This window comes from Anabrus simplex, chromosome 2, assembly GCF_040414725.1.
Source record: "Anabrus simplex isolate iqAnaSimp1 chromosome 2, ASM4041472v1, whole genome shotgun sequence".
Lineage (NCBI taxonomy): Eukaryota > Metazoa > Arthropoda > Insecta > Orthoptera > Tettigoniidae > Anabrus > Anabrus simplex.
The window spans coordinates 1220810917-1220835172 of NC_090266.1; the positions used below are offsets into that span (position 1 = coordinate 1220810917).

Here is a 24256-nt window from a genome sequence, read left to right on the forward strand (position 1 = left end):
CTAGTCCACAACTCTCAGCAAGCTGTTGACAGGACAGAGTGGTGTGTATGTTGGGAGCTCCTGGCTTGGTCAAGCTACTTCACAACACTCAGCAAGCTGTTGACAGGATGGAGTGATGTGTAAATTGGGAGTTCCTAGATTGCTGGCCAGATTTTGCAGTTTTATTCAAGGACAGCCATCAATTGTCGAGGAAATATTTGGTGCTGTCCAATTGCTAGAGAGGCATGTAGAAAGTATAGTGTTACAAAGAAAATGGCAAAGGAAAATTACAGACTTCTCTTCAAAACAAATTTGTAAGTATCCAAAGTGAGAATGTTCCCTTTTAAGACATCATAAAGCTGGTTTTAAAACACTAGACTGTAAAGAGAATATAATGGTATTGGTGGAGATGAAATAGTATTCCTATACCTTGAATATTTGATAACTCGAAGTGTTTTCAGCCTCCTTCGAGATATCAAAGTTAGACTAACAATAATTGTATAAGTCATCATTTTTCTAAAGCCGAGATATTTTGGAGCTATCTCACCGTATTTCCTTTTATAGCCACAAAAAGTAATGGGAGGGTTCAATATGTGATAGCCTCCTATTTCATCCAGTGACTTCTGGGTATAATAATAATAATAATAATAATAATAATAATAATAATAATAATAATAATAATAATAATAATAATAATAATAATGCTATTTGCTTTACGTCCCACTAACTACTTTAACGGTCTTCGGAGACGCCGAGGTGCCGGAATTTAGTACCGCAGGAGTTCTTTTACATGACAGTAAATCTACCGACACGGGGCTGTCGTATTCGAGCACCTTCAAATACCACCGGACTTAGCCAGGATCGAACCTGCCAAGTTGGGGTTAGAAGGCCAGCGCCTTAACCATCTGAGCCACTCAGCCCGGCGACTTCTGGGTATAAAGAACTATAAATTATACATGTATGTGTTCTACACTATTCTTTAACAAATTTATGATTGTATTCGGAGTCTTACTGGCTACCTTTGTTAGCAGGCAGCATTTCTAAATTTAATAAATAATGAAAATAATAAATGGTGAACACCTGACTTTTAGGGCAGCATATACTGTAAATACACCATCTGATCAAAAGTATCCACACACCTACCTCAAACTAAAGACACGGTTTGCTTGTAACATGCTCTTCAATACTAGATATTAATAAGATGTTTGTCCGCCATTTGCCTTTATTACAGGTGTGACTTTGTTTGGGAGACTTTCTACCAGGTGTCAATGTTTCTATGGGAATGGCAATCCATTCTTCCTGAAGAGGCATAGCAAGAGAATGTGTTGATTTTGGAGCGTGGGGTCTGGTATGAAGTTGTTCTAACTCATTCCGCATGTACTCTATTGGGTTTAGGTTGGGACTGTGGATGAGCCAGTCCAATTTAGAATATTATCATCCTTAAACCATTGGCTTACAGAACCCGCTTTACGACTTGGAGTGCTATCAAGCAGGTATAAACAATTTTTATCACATAACTGATTTTCCATCTAAGGTCATCAGCCCCTAATGGTACAAAATGGACGACACGACATGATAATTAAAAATTAAAATATAACCACTGACTAGAGTTTAAAATAAATGGTGATGAAAAATGATTATGAGATTAAAACAATCAGCGGATCTAATTCACAATGCCGTATGTTCTAATAAAAGTATAGAAATAGAGGTGATAATGGAATAAGGCATTGCCTGGAAATACAGATAGATATATATATATATTGTGACATTTTAGGTCTATTGTAATTGGCAGTGAATTTATAAGACCAGACTGTACGCCAGGTGCTCCGCGTGGAGTGTCGGCAGCAGAACTCAAAGGGACGACTTTCTTGTTTATCTTTTGTATAACCTGTTGAGGGGTGAGACAATGTTATCGCCGTAAGAGAAGACGGGAAAAAATTTAATACGGTTGAACTCTTCATCCACGAGAAGTATTACATTCAAAATCTTTTGTCATATTACAACTTCAGATTCGACGTCTTAATAAACATTCTCCAACAGGTGTGCATAAAAGCTTTGATATCACATTTCAGGAAGGCATGAATAATAATATTTGGAAATTAAATTAATTGTGGAATTAATTATCTAATTAACAAGAAATTAGGGGACATGTTAATTACGTCGAGGAATTCAGGACGTCAATCGAATCACGAGGTATGACGTCAGAGCTCAGAATATAGGTAGCGGACCTGTACTAGAATATTCTTACTCTTGCTTATCTGCTGGCTACGCGTGTTGCTCGGAAGCTCACTACGCAGGGAGGTCTTTTATAGACCTGGACAGCTGTTACTTGCACCACGAGGAGAACAGTGTCATTTCTTGGCAGTTTAACAGACCATCTGCGGTCCTAACAGACGTTAATAGTGTCTAGGTAGAAAGTACGTATCATTACATGTCAATTGTGAAACCACGAGTGGGGAATTTGTACTAACATTTTTGTGAAAGTTTCAGTGCACCTCAAGCAACACAAGTTCGATACCGGCAAAGGCAATGAAGACCTACAGTAAGAAATTTGTGTGCCCCGGAGACATCACCCACATCAGGATGCAGTACTAAAAGACAGGACCAATGCTGGCAGCGTCCTAATGCCATGAATCCAGCCAAGAAGGAGACCAGGGTCATCAAGACATCCAAGTTAAGTCGACATTTCATTTACACTGAGTATTATCTGTTCTATGTAGCTGTAATAAGTAGTTAACTTTCTTCTTGAAGGGATTATTGATTGAACAGTAGTTTGTGTAGATTTTTAGTATCTTTACCATGTCAGTTTCTTGTGTTATACGACGTTGGATTTGTATTTTCTCTTACTATGTGATTTTAAGGTGCGTGATGACGGTACATCAACATCAGCGACCACGCGGGTTTCATCAGACAAATATCAGGTTTAAATATCAGCCATCGGGTAACATTTCCATTCAATTACTATAATATTGAGGATTGTGTGCGCGTGATATTTTTATTCTTCGGAATATATTTCTCTTATATTTTGCCAAAAGTGTTTGCTACATTTTGCACGAGGGAGCAGGCTCATCTCACATATTAATGCTATGCCAACGATACGGATAGCTTTCTTTTGGATTCAATTTCATACTTTTAAGGGAGGACATTGTCTGATTATTATATTTACGTGTGGTTCCAGTCATTTATGAGAATTTTCCCGTGATATTTTGGACGGATGTTGCGAATTATTTTCACTATTGTACCTCTCACACTGTGCCATGTGGAGAAATGTGGCATGGATTATGGTGATTTTATGTGCTATTTGGGGGCGAATCTTTGCGTCTGATCAGAAGCACATGTAATCTATTTTCTGCGATGTTTCTGCGTGCAATGATGAATGGATATTTAGGAATAATTTATCGTTATTTTGATGTATTTGTGAGTTGTTTTCGTGAGAGAACCATAGACGACAGCGTCTTCATAAAATATTATTGAACACGAGGTAAACCACATGTCTTCCTACAAAATAAAATTGAGTGTATGAGATGGATAGAGCCTTTTTTGTCATACTGGATGAGCGTCATCGCAATAATATCAAAATCGTAGCTGTATAATATTACTCAATTCCTTGATATTTGATAAATTTTGGTAACGTCCTGAGTTCGATGCAGATATTGACGATATTATTAGTCACCATTATCCATACTATTTGTACTATTTCTTTCAGGTGCAAACAATTATTTATGGAAGTCTGCCATTTCCATGAAATGGACGGATAACGTGTGGACGTGTGTGTATATTTGTAAAATAGTATACTTAGTTGCAGTTGGTTACAATTCTTTCCTTGGTAGATGATGGTAACGGGAGACTTATAACGTGAATTTTTATTTTGTTATTTCCACAGGTTGAGTGATTTTTATTTTATTGGGAATTATTGATGTGTGTGTTACCATCGTTGTTCTGAGTTTCGGCATTGCGTTAAGGTCATGACACATGGTTAAAGATTTAATTTAATTTAAAAATTTATTTTCTGCTTACTTTTATCACATAAAGTCACGTGTATTCTGAGGTTACGCTGAACAGATAATCACTGAAAGGTCGAGTTAAATTGGAGAAATAATTAAAAAGTGAAATTGACAAAGTAATTTATTCATTTTTTTTTTTAATTTTTTTTTTTTTTTTTTTTTTGATCAGTCATGTAACTTAAGCATTTAAAATCTTGTTCCAGATTTCCGGCATGATTTGACATGCGTATGAGCATCATTCTCTAAGCAAAATCAAATTTAACATTCAAAAATATTATTCGATAAAATATGACTTCTATGAAAACAATTTTTAGTGATCATCTCATACAATCATAATTCTTAGGACGGAATTATTTTGTAATAAATCATCCACCATCAATTGTATTTCGATGGTTCATTATTTACTGATATCTGCCCATCTCCTTGATCCACACCATTTCTTTTATGGAACATGTCAATCCCTTACTGAGCATCCCTGAGGGGGTCTCGTGTCTCTAATGTGTTAGTTGCGGCTTAAACGGGCAGAATATATATGTATAATTCATATAAGAAATTAAAATAACACATTTAATACGCAAACACGAACTAAAATACAGTCAAAGGGATAAAAGCGCAGTTAACACAAATACACTAAGACAATGTACATTATAAAACACGACACAAAAGAACACTATCTCTCATAAAACGGATGACGAGGTCTGCAGACTGCTCGTCATCGCACAGGATGAGAGAAATGGTACTCAGGAGTTTTAGGCTACGGTACACACCGACCAGGTCCACGCACTCCATAAGGATCTGTACCACAGTAACATGATCGCCGCAAGTACACACTGGAGGGGGTTCTCCTTTCAATAGACGGGAGTGCGTCAGGATACCGTGGCCGATCCGAAGACAACATAATACCACTGCTTCCCACCGAGAAGCCCGAAGGGAAGTCCTCCATACCATAGTTGTACCTTTTATCGTTCTCAGCTTATTTGGAAGAGGAGTGGCCTGCCACTCCATCTCCCAATGGGACATAACCAGATGTCTCAGCTGAGAGCGAATATCACTTGCTGGAACCTTGTAAGGCAATGGTGGCAGTGTTACTGCCTCCTTGGCAGCCTTATCTGCTAACTCGTTTCCCTCTACGCCCATGTGGCTTGGGAGCCACAGAAACGTGCTTCTGGTGCCGGCATCCGAACACCCGGCCAGCAGGTCCTGGATCCGCTGCACCGGAGGGTGCCGAGGGAAACGGGTATCCATACATTATAGCAAGCTCAAGGAGTCGGTACATAGAAGAAAGTGTTGGTGCTCATCGGACAGTGCGTACCACAGAGCTTCCCAGATGTTATAGAGCTCCGCTCTGTTCACACTACAAGTTTCCGGGAGAACAAAAAGAACCTATCACTGTCTGCAACAAATGCACAGCCCACTTTCGTGTCTGTTCTCGAGCCATCCGTGTAAACGAAGAATGAACCTGAATACCGGCCAACAACGGACAGGAAGAGCCTCTAATAAATCAAAGAGTCCGTGTTTTCCTTCGGGACAGTGTGCAGATCCAGGATTATTTCAGGACGTCGTACTACCCACAGAGGTACTCCACTTGGTTGTCTGACAAGGAAAGGAACCGAAAGTACGTGAAACAATCTGTGACTGCTATCCAAGTGTATTCCAACCAGCTGCGTTGCTCGAGGACAAGCAACGTACAGCCAACGGTTTCCATTGTTGAATACGAACGGATAGCTTGGGTGAAGTGGCATCTGTCGCAAATTTGCAGCATAGGACAGAAGCATTTGCTGGCACCTCAGGTGTAAAGGCGGCACACCAGACTCAGCGAGAAGGCTAGCAATAGGGCTTGTACGAAAAGCTCCCGTCGCCACCCTAACCCCGCTGTGGTGGATGCCGTTCAGCTTCGCAAGGACGCTTAGTCTTGCTCAGGCATATGCTGCACTGCCGCAGTCTAGCCGGGATAAAATATGAGCCCTATAGAATCGTGGGAGCACCGTGCGGTCAGCACCCCAATTAGTGCTGCTAAGAAACTTCAAGATATTCAGCTTCTTAGTGTATTGCACTTTTAATTGCCGCACACTGGCTCCCACGATAATTTGCTATCGAAAAGGAGCCCAAGAAATCGGTAAGTGCCAACAACAGGAAAAACGACATTTCCTAAATAAAGCTCAGGTTGTGGGTGAAGAGTACGGAGGCAACAAAAGTGGACAACAGAGGACTTTGCGGTGGAAAACCGAAAGCCATGTTCTGAGACCCAATGTTCCACTCTCCTAATACCTTGTCGTAATTGTCACTCTGTGACTGCTATATTACGCGACCTATAGTGGAGAGCAAAATCATCCACATATAGCGACAGTATTACTGCTGAATCAGCAGCAGCAGCAGCAACAATACCGTTTATATGTAGTGCAGAAATGTTTAAAATAGTTATATTTGAATCAGCCTTGTCAATACACTTATTAATGAAAGAAAATATTTATTCAACCAAATTTGTTTCAGGAATTCAATCATTCCCTTCATCAGTGGTCAGATCAAAGAATAAAACAACATAACACAATCTTGCTTTTACAATTCGAAGAAATATTGTGTCCTAATACACCATATCAATGAGTTAAAACTTATGAAATATTATAAAAATGATCAATACATAAAATTTTGTTGAACTGAATGAGAATACTATATAAATTTAAGATCTTCAAGTTTTTCTTCTTTTTGTTCCGTAAATGATTATATGCTACAGTGGGTTATCTTCTGCACTTCTCTCGTTTAAACTTGATTCAAAATTGTTTTGTGTAACATAAATTTCTAAACTTTCCAAAACAGTCATTAATTTTCCCTTTTTGGCCGAATGTAATAATTTCATGTCACTAGAAATGTCTGTGAATTTATAATTCTTTTCAACCATATGTTCTCCCATTGCCGAATATCTTTTATGTTTGACTGCATTAACATGTTCTTTGTACCTTACAGCCAAACTTCTTCCAGGCTGTCCTATGTATCGTTGTTTACATGTTTGGAATGTTAATTTGTAAATTCCTGATTTATTAAATATACATTTATTCTCTATATTATCCGAATTGTAAATTATCTTATTAGTATTATTATCCGTTTTGTATGCGACATTGATGTTCTTTTTTCTAAAATTTTAGCCCGTTGATAACAGTGCTTATTTTGAAAAGCTAAAACTACAGATTTCTTTTTCTCTTTTTGCTCTTTAATTAAAGTTGTTTTTGGTTCATTTTTCACTTTATTTATCATTCTATTAATAAACCTTTGATGGATTATATTTATCTCTCTGTTATAATTCTTCTTAGACATAGATATGTTCATAGCTCTTAATTATCAACAATACCGTTTATGGCAATTGCAAACAGAGTGATACTAAGGACCATTCCCTGTGGGACTCCATTTCCTTGAACGTGGTATTGCAAATATGCCCTTCCGACTCAGACATGGAATAGACACAGGGACAAAACATTCGCAATAAATTCCGGCAAGTTACCTCGGAATCACCATTGATGCAGGACTGAAAGGATACCATATCGCCATGTGGTCTCATAGGCCTTTTCTAAGTCAAAGGAAACAGCAACCAAATGCTGTTTGCGGAGAAATGCATCCTGGATAGAACTCTCTAGGCGTATCAGGTGGTCAGGGGTCAAGCGAGCGGCTTGAAAACCACAATGGTTCTCGGACAAAAGTCCGCGTTTCTCCAGACACCACACAAGTCGGCGATTTACCATCCTCTCAAATAGCTTACACAAGCAGTTTGTGACACAAATAGGTCTATAGCTTTCTCCATACTTGGGATTTTTGGCAGGTTTGAGGAGAGGAAAAACTATGCCCTCTCGCCACCGAGACGGAATCTCACCCTCTATCCAGATTCGGTTGAACAATCAAAGGAGATATAATAGACTATCCTCACTAAGGTGTTTCCACATCTGGTTATGGACATTGTCTGGCCCGGGGACGTGTCCTTGCAAAGCACCAAGGCACTGCGGAGTTCCCACTCTGTAAAGGGCACATTATAGTCCTCTGAAGCGTGAGTGGCAAAACCGAGGTGATTACGTTCTGCCTCCCGCTTCACAGCGAGGAAATCATGATGGTAATTCCCGGGGCCAGACACATCCGTGAAATGGCTAGCTACATGGTTAGCAATTGAGCATGGTTCAGTGACGATAATGCCTGCAATGGAAACTCCCGGTACAGAAGATGAACCTTGGAAACCCGAAATACATCGAAGTTTAGTCCACACTTGAGATGATGGAGTATGTGACGTCATAGACGACACATATTTCTACCAGGAAGCCTTCTTACTTGGGCGAATAAGAACTCGCGCCATAGCGCGGAGTTGTTTAAATGTTATCAAGTTGGCCACAGTAACCTGCCTTCAATAACGGTTATGAGCACGACGGCGTTCTTTGACAGCTGCTGCAATTTCTTCGTTCCACCAAGAAACAAGTTTTTGGCGAGGAGTCCCTGAGAAGGAGGGAATGGTCTCCTCAGCAGCAGCAAGGATAACTTGTGTTACGTAAGTTATATCGCCGTCTACAGTCCGCCTGGTCTCATTGTTAAAGATAACGAGTGATCGGAACTTTGGCCAATCAGCATGTTTAAGAATCCATCGAGGAGGAGCCTCGACGGATTTCTGTTTCAAATCGGAAAATGGTCACTGTCACAGATATAATTGTGTGTATTCCATCGAAACAGGGGAACCAACGCTCGGCTGCATAGACTTAAATCTATGCGAGAGTATGTGCCGTAACATACACTGAAATGAGTTGGTTCCCCTGTGTTCAAAATACAAAGATCTAGCTCTGTTATTAATGTTTCCAACTCCCTTCCCCTGGGGCAAGGAGTTTCAGAGCCCCATATGGGATGCAGAGCATTAAAGTCGCCCAATAAAAGGAAGGGAGGAGGAAGCTGATCTGTAAGATCAGCGACATCATTTATGTTAAGAGGTTGGCCTGGTGGAAAATGAACGTTACACACTGTTATGACAAGCAGCAGTATCCGCAATGCAACAGCTTCCAGTGGGGTTCTTAGAAGAACCTCTTCGCTACAGGTATCAGATCGACGGAGCATAATATTGTTCTGTCACATATAGTCAAATTTTTCAAGATTGTATGATGACCTGGTCTGAAGTTTGTCTCCTGAATACAGACTATACTCGCCGCGAACTGACCAATGAGCTGATGCATCTCAGCAAGACGCCTGTCATAACCGTTACAATTCCATTGTAACAGTGCCATAGTGTGGACTATAAAAAGTGTGTTAGGTTTTGAGAGACAAGATGCTCGTGAAACTAAACACTATCAACATCTACAACCGTAGATGTAGATAACAGCTCGACGTCCATCCCGCCATCGACAGACCGCAGGGTTGACGCCAAGAACTTCAATGCTTTCCCGGGGCGGGAATTTCCCCTACGAGGGGAGTGCGCAGGTTTTGGAGCAAGAGTAGCTGCTGGTGCAGACTCACGATTTCCCTTTCGCAGAGAAAGTGCGGGAGCGCCCGGTAGGTGCATTCTTTTTCGCTGCCTTCTTTTCGAGTTTAGACGGGCTGATTTTCCAGCCCTGGTCGACGATGCCGCCTCCGCCGGCTGGGGCACGGCTTTCGCCGACCTCTTAGGGGGGGCCTTAGCCTTCCCCCCTTGCTGTGCCGGTTTAGAATTGCCAGCCGGCACAGAGTTCTGGGTGGTCTCCCCCCCCCCCCTTTTTCGAGTTTTTTCCCTTTGCAACTTTGCTCTGAGGAGCAAGAGTCACCTTGTGCACAGCAATCATCATGGGTAACGATGTTGTGAAAGACGAACCTGGGAGACTCTGAACTATCATGCTGTAGTCGAGTGTACGGGCAGGGGTATTCGTGGAATAAACTTATGGCGTGCTTCCCGGTAGGAAAGACCATCCAGGGTCTTGATCTCCTGGATCTTCCTCTCACTCAGATATGTCGGACAGTTCCGATCCCGAGGAGAATTAAGACCAGAGCAGTTAGTGCATTTGTATGGAGTTATGCATTCCTCCGGGCAGTGAGCTACTCGTCCACATGTACCACACACAGACTGATTCGAACGAGATACCATATGTCGGAATCTCTGGCATTGATAGCATCGCATAGGAGGTGGGATGTACGGCCTCATATCGCAACGATAAGTTATTACCTTGACTTTCTCTGGTAACACTGACAACTTGAAGGAGACAATTAAGGCACCGGTGGCAACGTCTTTACCGTTGACCATGCGCGTAATGCGCCGGACGTGTGTCACGCCGCAGTTCTTGATGTCTTCCATCAACTTGTCGTCAGTGTTCAAAATAAGGTCGCGGTGAAAGATGACTCCGTGAACCAGATTCAAGGATTTGTGCTCCTCCAATTTGAGGGGGATTTCGCCAAAGTGGTCGCACTTAAGCAACTGATCAGCTTGCAGTGCTGTACGAGTCTTCAAAATCAAACTACCGTTGCGCATTTTCTTGAGATCCTCAAGTTCGCCGTAGATGCCTTCAATGTGTCTACTAAAAAGGATAGATTTCACCAGCTTAAAAACATGCCCATCTGTTCTGGTAGCAACTAGTGATGGGACATTCGATTCATTTTAATGAATCGATTCATTTGATTCCATTCACGTTACTGAATCGATACAGTGATCCGATTCACGGTTCATTGGTCGCCGCTCCTACTGCATCTGTGTAGTATGTGCTGGTAAGACAGCAGCAACAGCATTCAGTGCTCGCAGCTGCCATCTGGTCTTCATTCTATGAACTCCTTTCTTAGAAAAAATGCTAGTTACTCTAATACATCGAAGGTTTCCGGCAACGCAGGGTGGGAAAGGTTAGGATTAGGAAGGTAGCAGCCATGACCTGAATTAAGGTACAGTCCCAGCATTTCCTGGTGTGAAAATGGGGAAACTACGGAAAAACCATCTTAACGGCTGCCGACGGTGGGATTCGAACCCACCATCCCCCGAATGCAAGCGCATAGCCACGCGATATTAACCGCACGACAACTCGCTCAGTCATTTTTTAAAAAGTATTTTTCTATCAGCTGAGGATGTTTCTTAATAGTCATATTTTGTATAGGCTACCCGAGATATACAGTAGCCCGCTGGTTTTCTGATTCAACATACTGTTATTGCGTCTTTCCACATATGATTGAAGTCTTGTGCAACGATGTGAGATATGAACTGAGAGAATACTGAGCCGTTCTTCCCAATATAAAACAGGTACTTCTGAGTGGTCATGAGCATGACTCATAGTCATAGGGCAGGCTAGAGTCGAGTTTAATTGTCAAATGTCAACTAAGTTATAATACTAAGATTCATTAAACTAATAAATAGTATAACCTAATAGCCTACCTACTTACTAGCTACTTCAGAATTATGTTGTGACTACCTTTTTAACACTGCAAATAAATCCATCTATTATTTAAACCTCCCTGTAAGAAGAGGACAGTGAATGCAAATGGGTATTATTTTCAAATGAGCTGAGCTCGAGAGTCCATTATAGCATACGATTCTTTCATTGTAGCATGGCTCACTGTATGTCTCGCTGCAGTGAGCCGATAAGGAGCCGTGTGTATCTTGTGTCTCACTGAGCCGCGCTCGCTCACGATTCTTTCGATGTGCCATGGCTCACTGTATGTCTCGCTGCAGCGGAAGCTCGGCTCTCCGCGTGTCCAGTGAGCCGATAAGGAGCCGTGTGTATCATGTGTCTCAGTGGGCCGCGCTCGTTCACGATTCTTTTGATGTGCCATGGCTCACTGTATGTCTCGCTGCAGCGGAAGCTCGGCTCTCCGCGTGTCCAGTGAGCCGATAAGGAACCGTGTGTATCATGTGTCTCACTGAGCCGCGCTCGTTCACGATTCTTTCGATGTGCTATGATTCACTGTCTCGCTGCAGCGGAAGCTCGGCTCCCCGTCAACGTCCAGTGAGTGCGCCACTCAGTACTGTCCGCTGGGAGTAAGCTGAATCGTGTGCCGTGAGCTCGCCGTTCCTGTGAATCGATTCACTCGGACACTTGAATGAATCGATACACTGCTTCGAATCATACATTCAGTAGCCAACACTAGTAGCAACCGGACACCTAGGGAAGCTGGATCCCATTCCTTCACGCTGCGCAGGTTCCCTGGGAGTTGAATCTCTCAGGGAAGCAAAAGTTAAAGACTTCGGGGGGGGGACCACCTCGGGATGGGCGACCCATGCCCAAAATCATCATCCCCGAATGCCACCCACTCAGATCAGGGGCCTCTGTAGCCGAACCAAGCTGCCAAGGCAATACCCACCTGGTCATAGCCGGTACTGCCCGGGGTCCGATGTTGGACGATGCCTAATACGGGATGAGTGAGGCAATGAGCACTAGGACTCCCTTCCTCCAGTCACCCGCAATAGCATGTACCCCATAGCGTGTACAGAGCACTCTGTATGTATGTTGGGTATTCAGCCCGAAGGCTGGTTTGATCCTCTGCAGCTCCACCAACAGCTGTCATAAATAGCCTAGGCGTCACTGAAGAGGCGTACTAGGGAAATGAGGAGTGAGGTAGTTTCCCGTTGCTTTCCTCACCGAGCCAGCCGCTGCTATTACATATCAGTCTGCCAAGCCTACTGAAATGCATGCACCAACCGACCCTTTGAGCGATATTTTCACACCATTCATAACAGGGACTGGCTGCATAAGCAATGGTATTACTAGCATCACTCATACCTCAGTCACTTTCATATTGTCAAAGCCAAGGATGAGACTGAGACAGGTCAATGAAAGTAACAAATTTGATATAGCCCATACCAGAAGACACAGTGCACTATAAACACTACATCTCACCTGCAAAGGCATAACAGAGCACTAAATATAGAGAAAAAATAATAAATGTTGCTTTCTGTCTGATTTTAAGTCCCATTTAGTTTTCGTTGGTGTATAACATGAGTTTGCCCTAATCGCCACTCTTTTGATCAGATGTGAAAAGCTAGTTTTGATTTCACTCTAAAACGTAATAGTATTTTGTGCTTCCTCTTACCTTCAATATTGTATTTGTGGAATTTGATTTGTACCGAGATGTACTTGCTTAACTCTTTGAACTTGTAAGAAGCTCTTGTCAAAGAATATATAACTTATGTGTCTCTAAGAACATGTATCTGTATCTTACGAAAGGTGTATCGGTATTTTCCACATTGACTGAAACTGTTCTAATTTATTTATTTTGTAAAGTCATTTCTGTAAATAATATTTTGAAAATCAAAGATCACTGTTAATTTTTCCGAACCACAACCTAGACATATCCATGCCCTCGGTAGGTTCCCAGTTACGTCCCACGTTCCTTGTTTGTTATTGTCAAGTTCCCCTCACTGATATTTACTTCTGCTGTTTTTGCCACAGTTCATTACATGATTACGGTGTGTATAGTGTTTAGGTACCTTGTAATTTGATTTACTTTCCTCCCTTTATCTGTGTTTGTTTAATCGTTAAAGTACCGGTTACAATAAATAATATGTCCTTCTGGCATTCGGCTGTGCGGGGACCTGTGTTGTCAGGCGGATACTACTGCAAGGGTACATGACGCTCCCACCCGCAAGATCCCTGGGTGGTCAAATGTGGGCTCTTGGGCGGAGCCGCACACGTAAGGGGCCCATATCCAAGCAGCGCGCATATCAAATTTTGAAATGGTCTACAACTAACCCTAAAAGAAAACAATAAACAATAAAGAGGGGACCATGGCCACATGACCCTTTTAGTCGCCTTCTACGACAGGCAGGGATTACCTGTGAATGTATTCAGCCCCTCCCATCCACAGGAGGTTTAACACATTGTACCAAACCACAATCCATATCCGCGCCTAGGTCGCCCCTTCTTGTCGCCTCTTACGACAGTCAGGGGATGATATAGATGTAGATTCCCATAGGGAATCTGAAATATTTGTCCTGAATGAGCAAATTTATAATACCAATATAAATGGTCCGTTATTGGACATTATAAATTTTCCAGCTAGCTCATTCTTGGTTGCCAGCGTTTCGCCCTCGTGTGCTAGGGTGGGCTCATCAGTTGGTACCAACTGTGTGCTAGGTACCAACTGATGAGCCCACCCTAGCACACGAGGGCGAAACGCTGGCAACCAAGAATGAGCTAGCTGGAAAATTTATAATGTCCAATAACGGACCATTTATATTGGTATTAGTCAGGGGATACCGCAAAGGGGTCGATCTTCCACAGTACGCAGTATGACAGCATGACACTGCCAGGCTCAGTCCATGCCACACAGATAGCAAATCCTCCTGTCACATTGCCACAATTTATAGTGTGATACATCACCCCTAATTACTAGTTTCCAGTAGCATCGCTCTTTTCACCATGCCAAATGGCGCTTTTTATTGAGAGGGGAATATTTGGCCAATGAGGAGCTGCTCGACAATGAAACCCTATTCTGCAGACATGCGAGTGGCTGTACTTTGTATAGCACTTGAAAATTCCCTGGTGATTATTTTTACAAACAACCAACAATGTTTTTGCACCACCCTCTGTAATATTTGTTGATCCCTGGATGTCAGTACAGTACAGTACAGGAGTACATCAATGACACTCGTAAGGTTAGAAAAGTCTGCTTGTGTGGCAACCAAGTCACTAAGCTCATGTTGCTATCCATAGTCTCACTGAGCAATACAAACCTCCCTGCCTCCTGTTTACTAGTATACAAGGTGATCTGATAATGTATAATCAGTTTTATTTACTCTTATGTCATTTATTCCATCTCATCAACTCCTGTTGACGGCAGGAAGGGCATCCAGTCGTGAAAACTCTATTTGTACTCGACCCATTAAAGAAAAGGGATAAGGGTTGGATATACAGTTTAATTTATCATATTATGCAATACTGACACAAAAGATGAAACTGCCAGTCAGTTGAGCAGTAGGCTTTTCACACAGTAAACCACAGCTTTCATTTGAATTTATCATCATCTTGTACCAGTATGCTATCAAGTGCCTGGATAGTACCAGAAGTTTCATGACAAAAATAATTTAAAAAATAAAAATTGGGATATCTAAAGATGTGGAGGTAATTCGTTTTATTATCATAAAGTTTAATTTCATTCATTCGTTAACTCCATGTTTTTATAGATGATGATGATGATGATGATGATGATGATGATGCTGCTGCTTGTTGTTTAAAGGGGCCTAACATCTAGGTAATCAGCCCCTAATGGTACGAAATGTAATGACAATTTAAAAGGTCAAAATCACCCACTGACCAGAATAAAAAATGTGATGAAGAATGAATGGGCCGCTTCTTTCCCACTCTTGGGCCTTTTCTATCCCATCGTCAACATAAGACCCATCTGTGTCTGTGCGACATAAAGCCACTAGAAAAAAAAAGTATTACTGGCCATGGGACTGCTTCTAAAGCACAATCCCGAATCGAGGATGCTTATTGTCTAAAGGGGTCCAAAATCCAGTTCAACGGCCCCTCATAATGGTACTGATCGCTAGTAAAGTAGAACCATGTTATCTGTCCTGTTGCGGTACTAATAAAAAATAGCGTCGACTCACCGTGTTCCACACATTACGGTAATACAAGTATTGTACACCGCACAGGTAACACAGACCTATGGTGTTTCTCACATAATGGCGCCACTCGCAGACAACACAGACCCACTGTGTCGCTCATGTAGTGGTACTAATCACAGGCAATGCCCAGACCCGTGGTGTTTCTCACAATGGTACTAATCACGGGTACTGTAAACCCACAGTGAGCCACACTCTGCTGTTCCTAATCACAAACCTATTGTGTACGTAACCTAGTGGTAATACTCGCAAGTATTTTTTTTAAAAAGAAGCCATACTTTCCAGTGTTGACTTAGTTAAATGTAACAAAAACTTTTCAGTCTGTCAAACACACTGTAACAACAATACAGACTACAACACTATAAACATACCTGTAAAAATACACACGTGGTTTGGCGACCACGGGGCCTTAAGTGAGTCCTGGCATTGCTTCTACTTACTTGTGCCAGGCTCCTCACTTTCATCTATCCTGTCCGACCTCCCTTGGTCAACTCTTGCTCTTTTTCGACCCCGACGGTATTAGAATATTCAAGGCCTAGGGAGTCTCATTTTCACGCCCTTCGTGGCCTTTGCCTTTCTTCGCCCGTTACTTCATTTTTCAAAGTGATGGACCACTTTTTTTTTTATCTCTGTCTAACCCCTGTGGGTGGGGGACGCAGACAAAGAATACACCCACGGTATCCTCTGCCTGCCATAAGAGGAGACTAATAGGGGTGACCAAGGGATGATTTTATTAGAACCATGAAACTACTTGTGATTAGTACCATCACGCGGGGAACACCATGGATCGCTTTTCCTTGTGGGTGTAACAAAACCTTTCCAGTCTGACAAACACACTGCAACAACAATATAAATTATAACACTATAAACATACACACTATTTTACATTACTTTGTTAATGATCTTGCCTGCTTTATTAATAGCAACATCCATGAATATTTCTGAACTAAAGTAAACTCTTGTCCTCATCCCGAGGTGGTGCAGCTCCTTTTACGTACACCACCATTGGAGATTAGCTGCATTTACCATTTTACCACATATCAATCTTCCTGCTATTCTTAAATCTCTGGCAGTATCAGGAACTGAACTTGGGCTAACGGATATCCTTAACCACAAAACAGACACACAAGCTTGCAATGCGAGTGTTGGACATAGGAGACTGTTCACCTATTTGTGCGACATCATCGGAGCTGCAGTACGCTACCGAGGCGGACATTTTTAAACTATGGAACACAGATGTATAAAGATAATACTTAAAATAAATTACAAATAAACTTTTCCACGTATTCAATACAAAGTTATTACCATTTCAGATGGTTTGTGTGAAACCTTACATTATCAGAGGTTCAACTTCCTATCTTTCAACTCGCTATCCCTCCCCTCATTCGCCGTTTCCCCTAGCGAACACAAGCGCTGGGCAGTCCCGGGTCAGTACCGACATCAACCCTCCTTGAACCACACATGCATGGGACTTGTAGAAAGACCGAGTAATTATTTTTTGTCACTTTTATCCATTAAACTTGTTTATTCATAAAAACAATTTCATTCTCACACTCGACTTTCTGATTTTCACTTCAAATTCCTGGTTTACATTGTTGCTCTTCCCAAAGAAATCATGGAATCTAAAACTTGTACTCTGTTCCGGAACTGAAAACAACAGGAAACATTTGATGATTTAATGAATACAGCCCAACATTTTTCCAAGGAACTCTTCCAGTTAATCTATTTTTCATCGTAACATGTACCCACTTTGTTCAAACTAGTTCTTTATCTCAGGACGAGATTGAACAACGATATACGTTTTAAAATACTGAGTTATATAGTATCTGTGTAATTTTTTATATTATTTCTGTACCACTGTTTTATATGTATATCTTGTTTCTTAGTAATCTTTAAGCTGAAGATGACCTCTAGTAAGGTTGAAACATGTCCTTTCATAATGTAATGTTGTAGAAAAACCATTTGAAATGGTAATAACTTTGTACTGAATAGGTGGGAAATTTTATTTGTAATTCATTTTAAGAATTATCTTTATAGTCAATATGAAACCGATAATGAAATTCATTTCATGTAAGAACACAGATGTACCACATGTATGTTTTTATTGTGTGGGTTGGATGGAGGAAACTATTCACAAATTTGTGTGATTTCATCACAGCTGCTGTACAGCCTGCACATGCTCTTCAAAGCAGAATCTTTGTTCTCTGACGAATTACGTTGGGCGATCTTCTACGCCAGCTTCACTTTAAAAATTTTCTTTGTCTAAAAAAGCCAGGGTGGTCTAACACGTTAGGGGATCTAATACACCACGAAATACAGTAATATCAATTTTTAGATAGATATCTTTGGACGATAATTCTCTTTACTTTTCCATTTTGAAAACTTGAACACAAATTTAATTATATGAAATGACTTACCTGCAAGAAAAACATTTGAGTAGCCCCACGCCTGAAAAACTCTGCCACAGTTCTTTCATTCAATTCTGGATCCTCTACCTCTTCTTGATCGTCTTCTAGTTCCATCTTGGTTTTGGGTCCCTCATCTACAGGCTCTTGTTTTACTGCAAGAGAATTTAAGTCAACAATAAGCCAAAAGAGGAGAAGTCCTTAAAAAAAAAAAAAAAAAGAGCCTACCAACTCAATAGAATAAACCCTTGCTTTATTATTTAAATGTAGTTGGAGTGAAGATCAAACTAGACATTCAACCTATCAACTGTCATCTGTACTAGTTATACCAGTGTTACACAAAAATAATGTTTGGCATTCTGTAATTCATTGCATTTTTGCATTCATTCATTCATTACGGAATTATCATAACGAAGCAATAAATAAAGAAGTGTTCCGAAATAACTAGTTATCTTACATTTATGAGATATGGAGAAGGAAATGACTTTTTCAATTCTACTGAGTTCTGATCTGATTTACGAGAGTGTTATTTGCCGAGTTGGGGAAGTAACTGAGTAAAAATAATCAAATTACTTGTAAAGAATAATGCTTTAAGTAATTTTTACTTGTAATCATTACTTTTTACCAAACATAATTTTTACTCTTAATTTACTTCTTGAAATACAATTGTAATCATTGCAATCTAACAATCTATATACATCACATCAAGAGTTCAGCACTGTTGGAGCTCCAGTACTCGCAAGACCTCACTATAAAACCAACACTATGTAGGGATGTTGCAATAACACTTTCGATATGATATTTTAGTACTGATAATCATAATTTATGAGCTTCAGATTCCATGATGATGATATGTATGAATATAGCACTAGTGGTTGTTATATAACCGTGTACCAACTTGGCCTGTATTGATTAGGAGGAACACCCACTAGTGCTATATTCAGCGATACCCAAGTAAAAAATATCATACTTCAATCTTATTGGAAACAAATATAGATACCAAGAGTATCTTTTGATAATGGACAGTATTAGGCAGAAATTTTCAAACCTGGATATAATTTATTTATTTATTTATTTATTCATTTATTTATTTATTTATTATGCCTTTGTAGGTGGCGAAGTTAGGGCTCTTGGCCCTCTCTTACACTTAACCACTGTAGTGATACATCATTGAGAGCAGAGTTTGAGTACATATTATAGAGTAAATACTAATCTACACAAAAATACATTACACTTTTCTAACTCACATTAATTCTATCATTCATTCATTCCAGTCATACAAGTTAGTCAGCTGCATTCAGCATGTAGTCTCGGCAAGCAGTCTTAAATTTAAGTAATGAGGTGGAATTTCTGACACTGACAGGCAGGGAATTCCAAAGTCTAGAACCCGCCACAACAAAGGAATTGTTGTACATAGAGGATCGGTGAAGAGGAATAGAAAGGGAGGAACCAGAGCGGGTATTACTGCTGTGAAAGGAGGACATATACTTAAGATGGGATGAAATGTATAGTGGTCTGTCTTCAGAGAGCAGTCTGTATATCTATATCAGTATGTGATACATTTGTCGTTTGTCAGGTTTCAGCCATGAAATAATGTGATAGTATGGGGTGACATGTGTATCATAACTCAGACTGTATATAAATCTAAGGCAACAATTAAGCGCACGCTGAAGTTTCGAAGTCTGCTCTTTTGTTGCGTCTACCAGGATGAAGTCACAGTAGTCGAGGACGGGAAGCACTAGCGTTTGTATGAGTTTGACTCTCACATTACAAGGTAAAATATCACTGTTTCTTTTAACCGAATGAAGTATCGAAAATATTTTTTTACACACATTCTTAATATATTCAGACCAATTTAAAGTTTCGTTCATTGTCACTCCTAGATTTCTCACAGTTTGGCTGAATGGAATAACTCTACCATTCAGTATAACTGGAGGAATAGTTTCGTATCTTAGTGTGGCCAACAATTTTTGAGAGCCAATAATGATTGCTTGCATCTTGGAGGGATTAAGGAGGGAATTTTTCAAGGAGTAAGCGTTAAGTCGCCGAAGGTCAGCATTGATGCCTGCTATGGCATGCGGCAAATCCGAGGTCTTACAGTGACAGTAAATTTGTAAGTCGTCCGCATAAAGGTGGTAGCTACAATTCTTTAAATTAGAGGAAATGTCATTTATATACAAAATAAAGAGCAATGGGCCTAAAACACTACCCTGCGGCGTGCCTTCCTTCCTGGTTCGCCAGTGAGAGGTTTGATCAAGGGTTATAATTCGTTGCGCACGATTTTTGAGGTACGATGAAAATAAATTATTAGTTCGTTGATCGAAGTAGTAAGATTGCATTTTGTTTAATAGAGTCTGGATGTTTATAGTGTCAAATGTGCTACTGAAATCGAGGAGAGTAAGTATTGTCACTAGTCTTTGGTCGATTGCGTGCCGTATGTCATCAGTCACTTTGAGCAGGGCAGTTGCTGTGCTGTGTCCCTTCTTGAAGCCAGATTGCAATGGGTCTAGGAGAGAATGGTTATTTAAGTATTCCAACACCTGCTCATGAACCAGACGCTCGAGCGCTTTGGAAATCGCTGGTAAGATAAAAATTAGTCTGTAGTGGGATGGTAGGGAGGGGTCAGGTTTCTTAGGCACAGGGATAACATTAGCTAGTTTCCATAGTGAAGGAAAGGTTCCGTTTTAAAGGCAGTAGTTGAAAATGTGGGTAATAATTGGTAAAACAGCACCAATAATGTTGTGTAAGAAAGTTATAGGGATGTCATCCACTCCTCTGGCTTTTGATTTGATAGAATATAATACTTTTTTAACGTTATTAGCAGTAACAGGGTGGAATGTGAAATGTTGGTCAGGTAAAGGGTTCATAACGGAGTTGGGTACTGAGTTTGGGGAATTTAGTATATTAGGGGGTGTTCTTTCTTCAGTAAAAAACTTATTTAACTTATCGAGTGGTATGTCTGGCACATGGGGTTGTTGTCGAGGTTTCCCCATGCCTAAGGAACGAAGCGTGTTCCAAGCACTGCCAGAATTCATGTTTGCAGTCATGTTTTGCAAATATGTAAATTTGCGGTTTCTAACGAACTGTTTAACTCTATTTCTAAGGACCCGATAATTTTCGAAGTCACTTTGGTCACGAGTACGTTTAAAGCGTCGGTAAAATGCATCACGGTGGGCGATCATGTTTTTTATTTCATTATTTAGCCAGGGACAAGATGGGCATGTAACTTATCTGTTGCTAAGGGGTGTGTTTATCGTACAGAGTGATTACAAGGGAGTTGAACTTGTCTACTTTGGCGTCTATATCGTCCAATAGGAGTATGTCATTCCAGGGTAGATTGTAAGCGTCATGTCTTAACTCGTCCATATCCATGTCTTTTGCGTTTCTGGAAATAACATACTTAGGTTTATATTTTGGCATTCGGAGGGAGTAGGATAGGTAGATAAGGTCATGAGTGGAGATGGCTGGGACTGGAATCTGGCCGCGAGTTATAACTTTGTTTGGGTTATTTGTCACAATGTGGTCAATGAGCGTGTGTGTTTCGTAGTTTTCTGTGTAAGTATGATTAGTAGGCTCTAAACGGAGGATGGTCATATCACAGGAAGAAAACATGTCAAATTGTTTAGTTTCGTGCGTTTTAGTAAGCAGGTTTAATGTTGAAGTCTCCTACGGCAATAATATGCTCGTAGCTAGGCAGTAGGTCAAGTAAGCGAAATTCAAATTCAGTCATATTTGTTATTTTGGGCGGCTTGTATATAACAACTATAAGGAGTTTCTGTTGGTTAATAATGACTTCAATTAAAAATAGGAGAGGATTTCCACCAATCAATGCTTATTTATTGTATATATTAAACTACAGGACCGGTTTCGACCTCATATTCAAGGTCATCTTCAGCTGAACCATACATACATATTTATATAATGAAGCTTTGATTAAGATTATGGTGTTGAAGGAATGCCATATGATGATGATGTACATTTAGTTACATACAAATGGGGCACGTCTTAGCGTGAACTGGCGTATATGTCATTCTGTACAATATTGCAACTGCATGTCTAAAATGTTGAAGGTCTTAAAACTAGTGTATAAAACACGTCTTTTCCTAAACTAACTTATATATATGTACAAGATAAAAACAATATATAAAACACTTCATGCATATGAACATTCGTTCTTGCTTGGTGGTCAATACATCGACTAACTTCCGTATTTAAGTCTTATTCACAGTTGTACACTTCAGCTGCTATTCTTGGAGTTTGTAAAATTGCATGGATAAAAGTTTTGTCTTCCTGTGCATATGTGAGATAAAACACTTTCAATTTTAAAAAGATGCCAAATGTATGGATGAAATTCAAGTAAAATATGTTCAGCTCTGCTGTGTGTGTTGCCCTTTTTATTAGAACCAATTCATGTTGTCTTTTTGGCGTCCGTAAATTTACAGATTACGATAATAATGACTTCAACAAACATGAATTCTGGCCCTAGCTGTGCATTGTTAGATGATACAGATATCACTCTGCTTTTTAAATCGTTTCTGCAGTACAAGGCCGTACTCTTCTGCCATCGGATCTATCATGATGTAAGAGGGAATACCGGTCAAGTTGTACCATACCAGAGGGTATGCTCGGTGTAAGCCAGCTTTCGCTAATAGCAAAAATATGGATATTATTTTCCCTCATTATGGCTTGAATTTCGTCGAAGTGCGCTACCAAGGAGAGTGCGTTGACATGGCAACACTGTAAACAGTTGGTGGAGGGAGATAATGCCTGTTTGAGGAGCAAGCTGGTGGTGAGAGGTGATGGGGTGAGAGGGGGAATGTTGCCAAGGTCAGTGTCAGGTACAGAGCTCTGGATCAGCTGAATAACGGTATGTTAACGAAATAGTAGAACAGAAATAGCATGCAACTTACCTCGACATCCTGATAAATGCTTACACTGACTAACACACACACACACACACACACACGCACACGCACACACACACACACTCTCTCTCTCTCTCTCTCTCTCTCTCTCTCTCTCTCTCTCTCTCTCTCTCTCTCTCTCTCTCTCTCACAAAAACACTTATGAATAACAAGCAGATGCACTATCGAGCTGTGCTGTTCCATTTTAATTGTCACAGTTATCTCGCAGATTTTTTATGCTGTCCAGTTCCGCGACAGTGGTGATTGATCTTTTCGTCCCATTAGGCAGGTGAATTACGATGCGTCCGTCTTGGGTCCATACGCGGGATGGCCCGAAGTGATCCCTGGCCAGGTTTAATATGCACTTTCGGGTTTTGGTGAGGGACTCGGCGATGAGTACCTTTGTGCCCTTCAGGAGCCGCTTTGCCTTCCACACTCGGTCACGTTCGTGGTAACACGTAAATTTAACTATTATTGGGCGCCTGCCTGTAGATACCATGTCAGCTGCTGAGCACTGAGGCTGCCCAATCCTGTGGCAACGCTCGAAGCTCTCCATCGTGAAGTCCACGTTCAGCTTCGCTCGGAAGGTTTCCCTCACTTTTTCGTAAATGTCCTCCCGTGGTTCCTCGGAGACCCCATGGATTAGGAGGTAGTTTCTACGGCTGTACTGCTCTCCTTCATCAATGAGTGCTTCTTGATGGTCGAGCTGCCGTGCTAACTTGCACAGCTCTTCTTTCAGCACGGCAAGTTCGGAAGAGATGGCGCCTCGGAAGTCTCGAAAATCCTGACTCAGCGAGTCTACGGACTCTTCCCTGGGGTTGGCAGAGCTGGTTAACAATTGAAGGCGCATCTCAAAGTCCTTCATCATTGCTTCAAAAGCATTAATCCACTTATTAACTTTCTGGACGGACATATCTGTTGTTATTTATGCCCAACTCGAGCCACACTTTACAAGATCACTTAGTACACACTTGCAGGACAAATATGCTACCAGTTATGTGGCTTCTGTGAGATATAGATAGAGCAGTCCTACGCGTACGTTATAGTAGACGCCATGTTTTATTGGTTTCTGAAAGAGCAACAACAAATTACTGACCAATAAATACTTCAAAACTCTAAAATTATACGCAGATGCATTGCGTAAACATTACAAACAATACAACATAATAAAAATATTTAAAACAAGAAAAAGGTACCCATCCTTGACGGGCCGATAGTTGGCGATGTCGCAGACTTTTGTTTCTGCACAACATCAAAGTGTACGATGTCCTTTTTTAAAAATACTGGTAACAAAATGAGTCTAGTTAATAACTCTGTGAATTAGATTTGAAAGATGCCTGCCTCTGTACACTATATCAGCGGTCAATCCATTTGGGGCAAGAACCCAAGTAAATGGCACTTGGCCAGCTGTTGCTCTGGAACGTGTGCCTTGACAAA

General features: G+C 40.9%; 1 protein-coding gene across 3 annotated transcripts in view; it reads right to left on the reverse strand.

Annotated features, from left to right (window-relative positions):
• Polr3D (RNA polymerase III subunit C53) overlaps positions 1 to 24256 on the reverse strand; it is a 354052-nt gene that overhangs the window by 61280 nt on the left and 268516 nt on the right. For all 3 annotated transcript variants that reach the window (XM_067142235.2, XM_067142236.2, XM_067142234.2), the window contains one exon: positions 17928 to 18070. In XM_067142235.2, coding sequence (XP_066998336.1) covers positions 17928 to 18070 — 143 coding nt within the window. The remainder of the gene's footprint in view (positions 1 to 17927; positions 18071 to 24256) is intronic.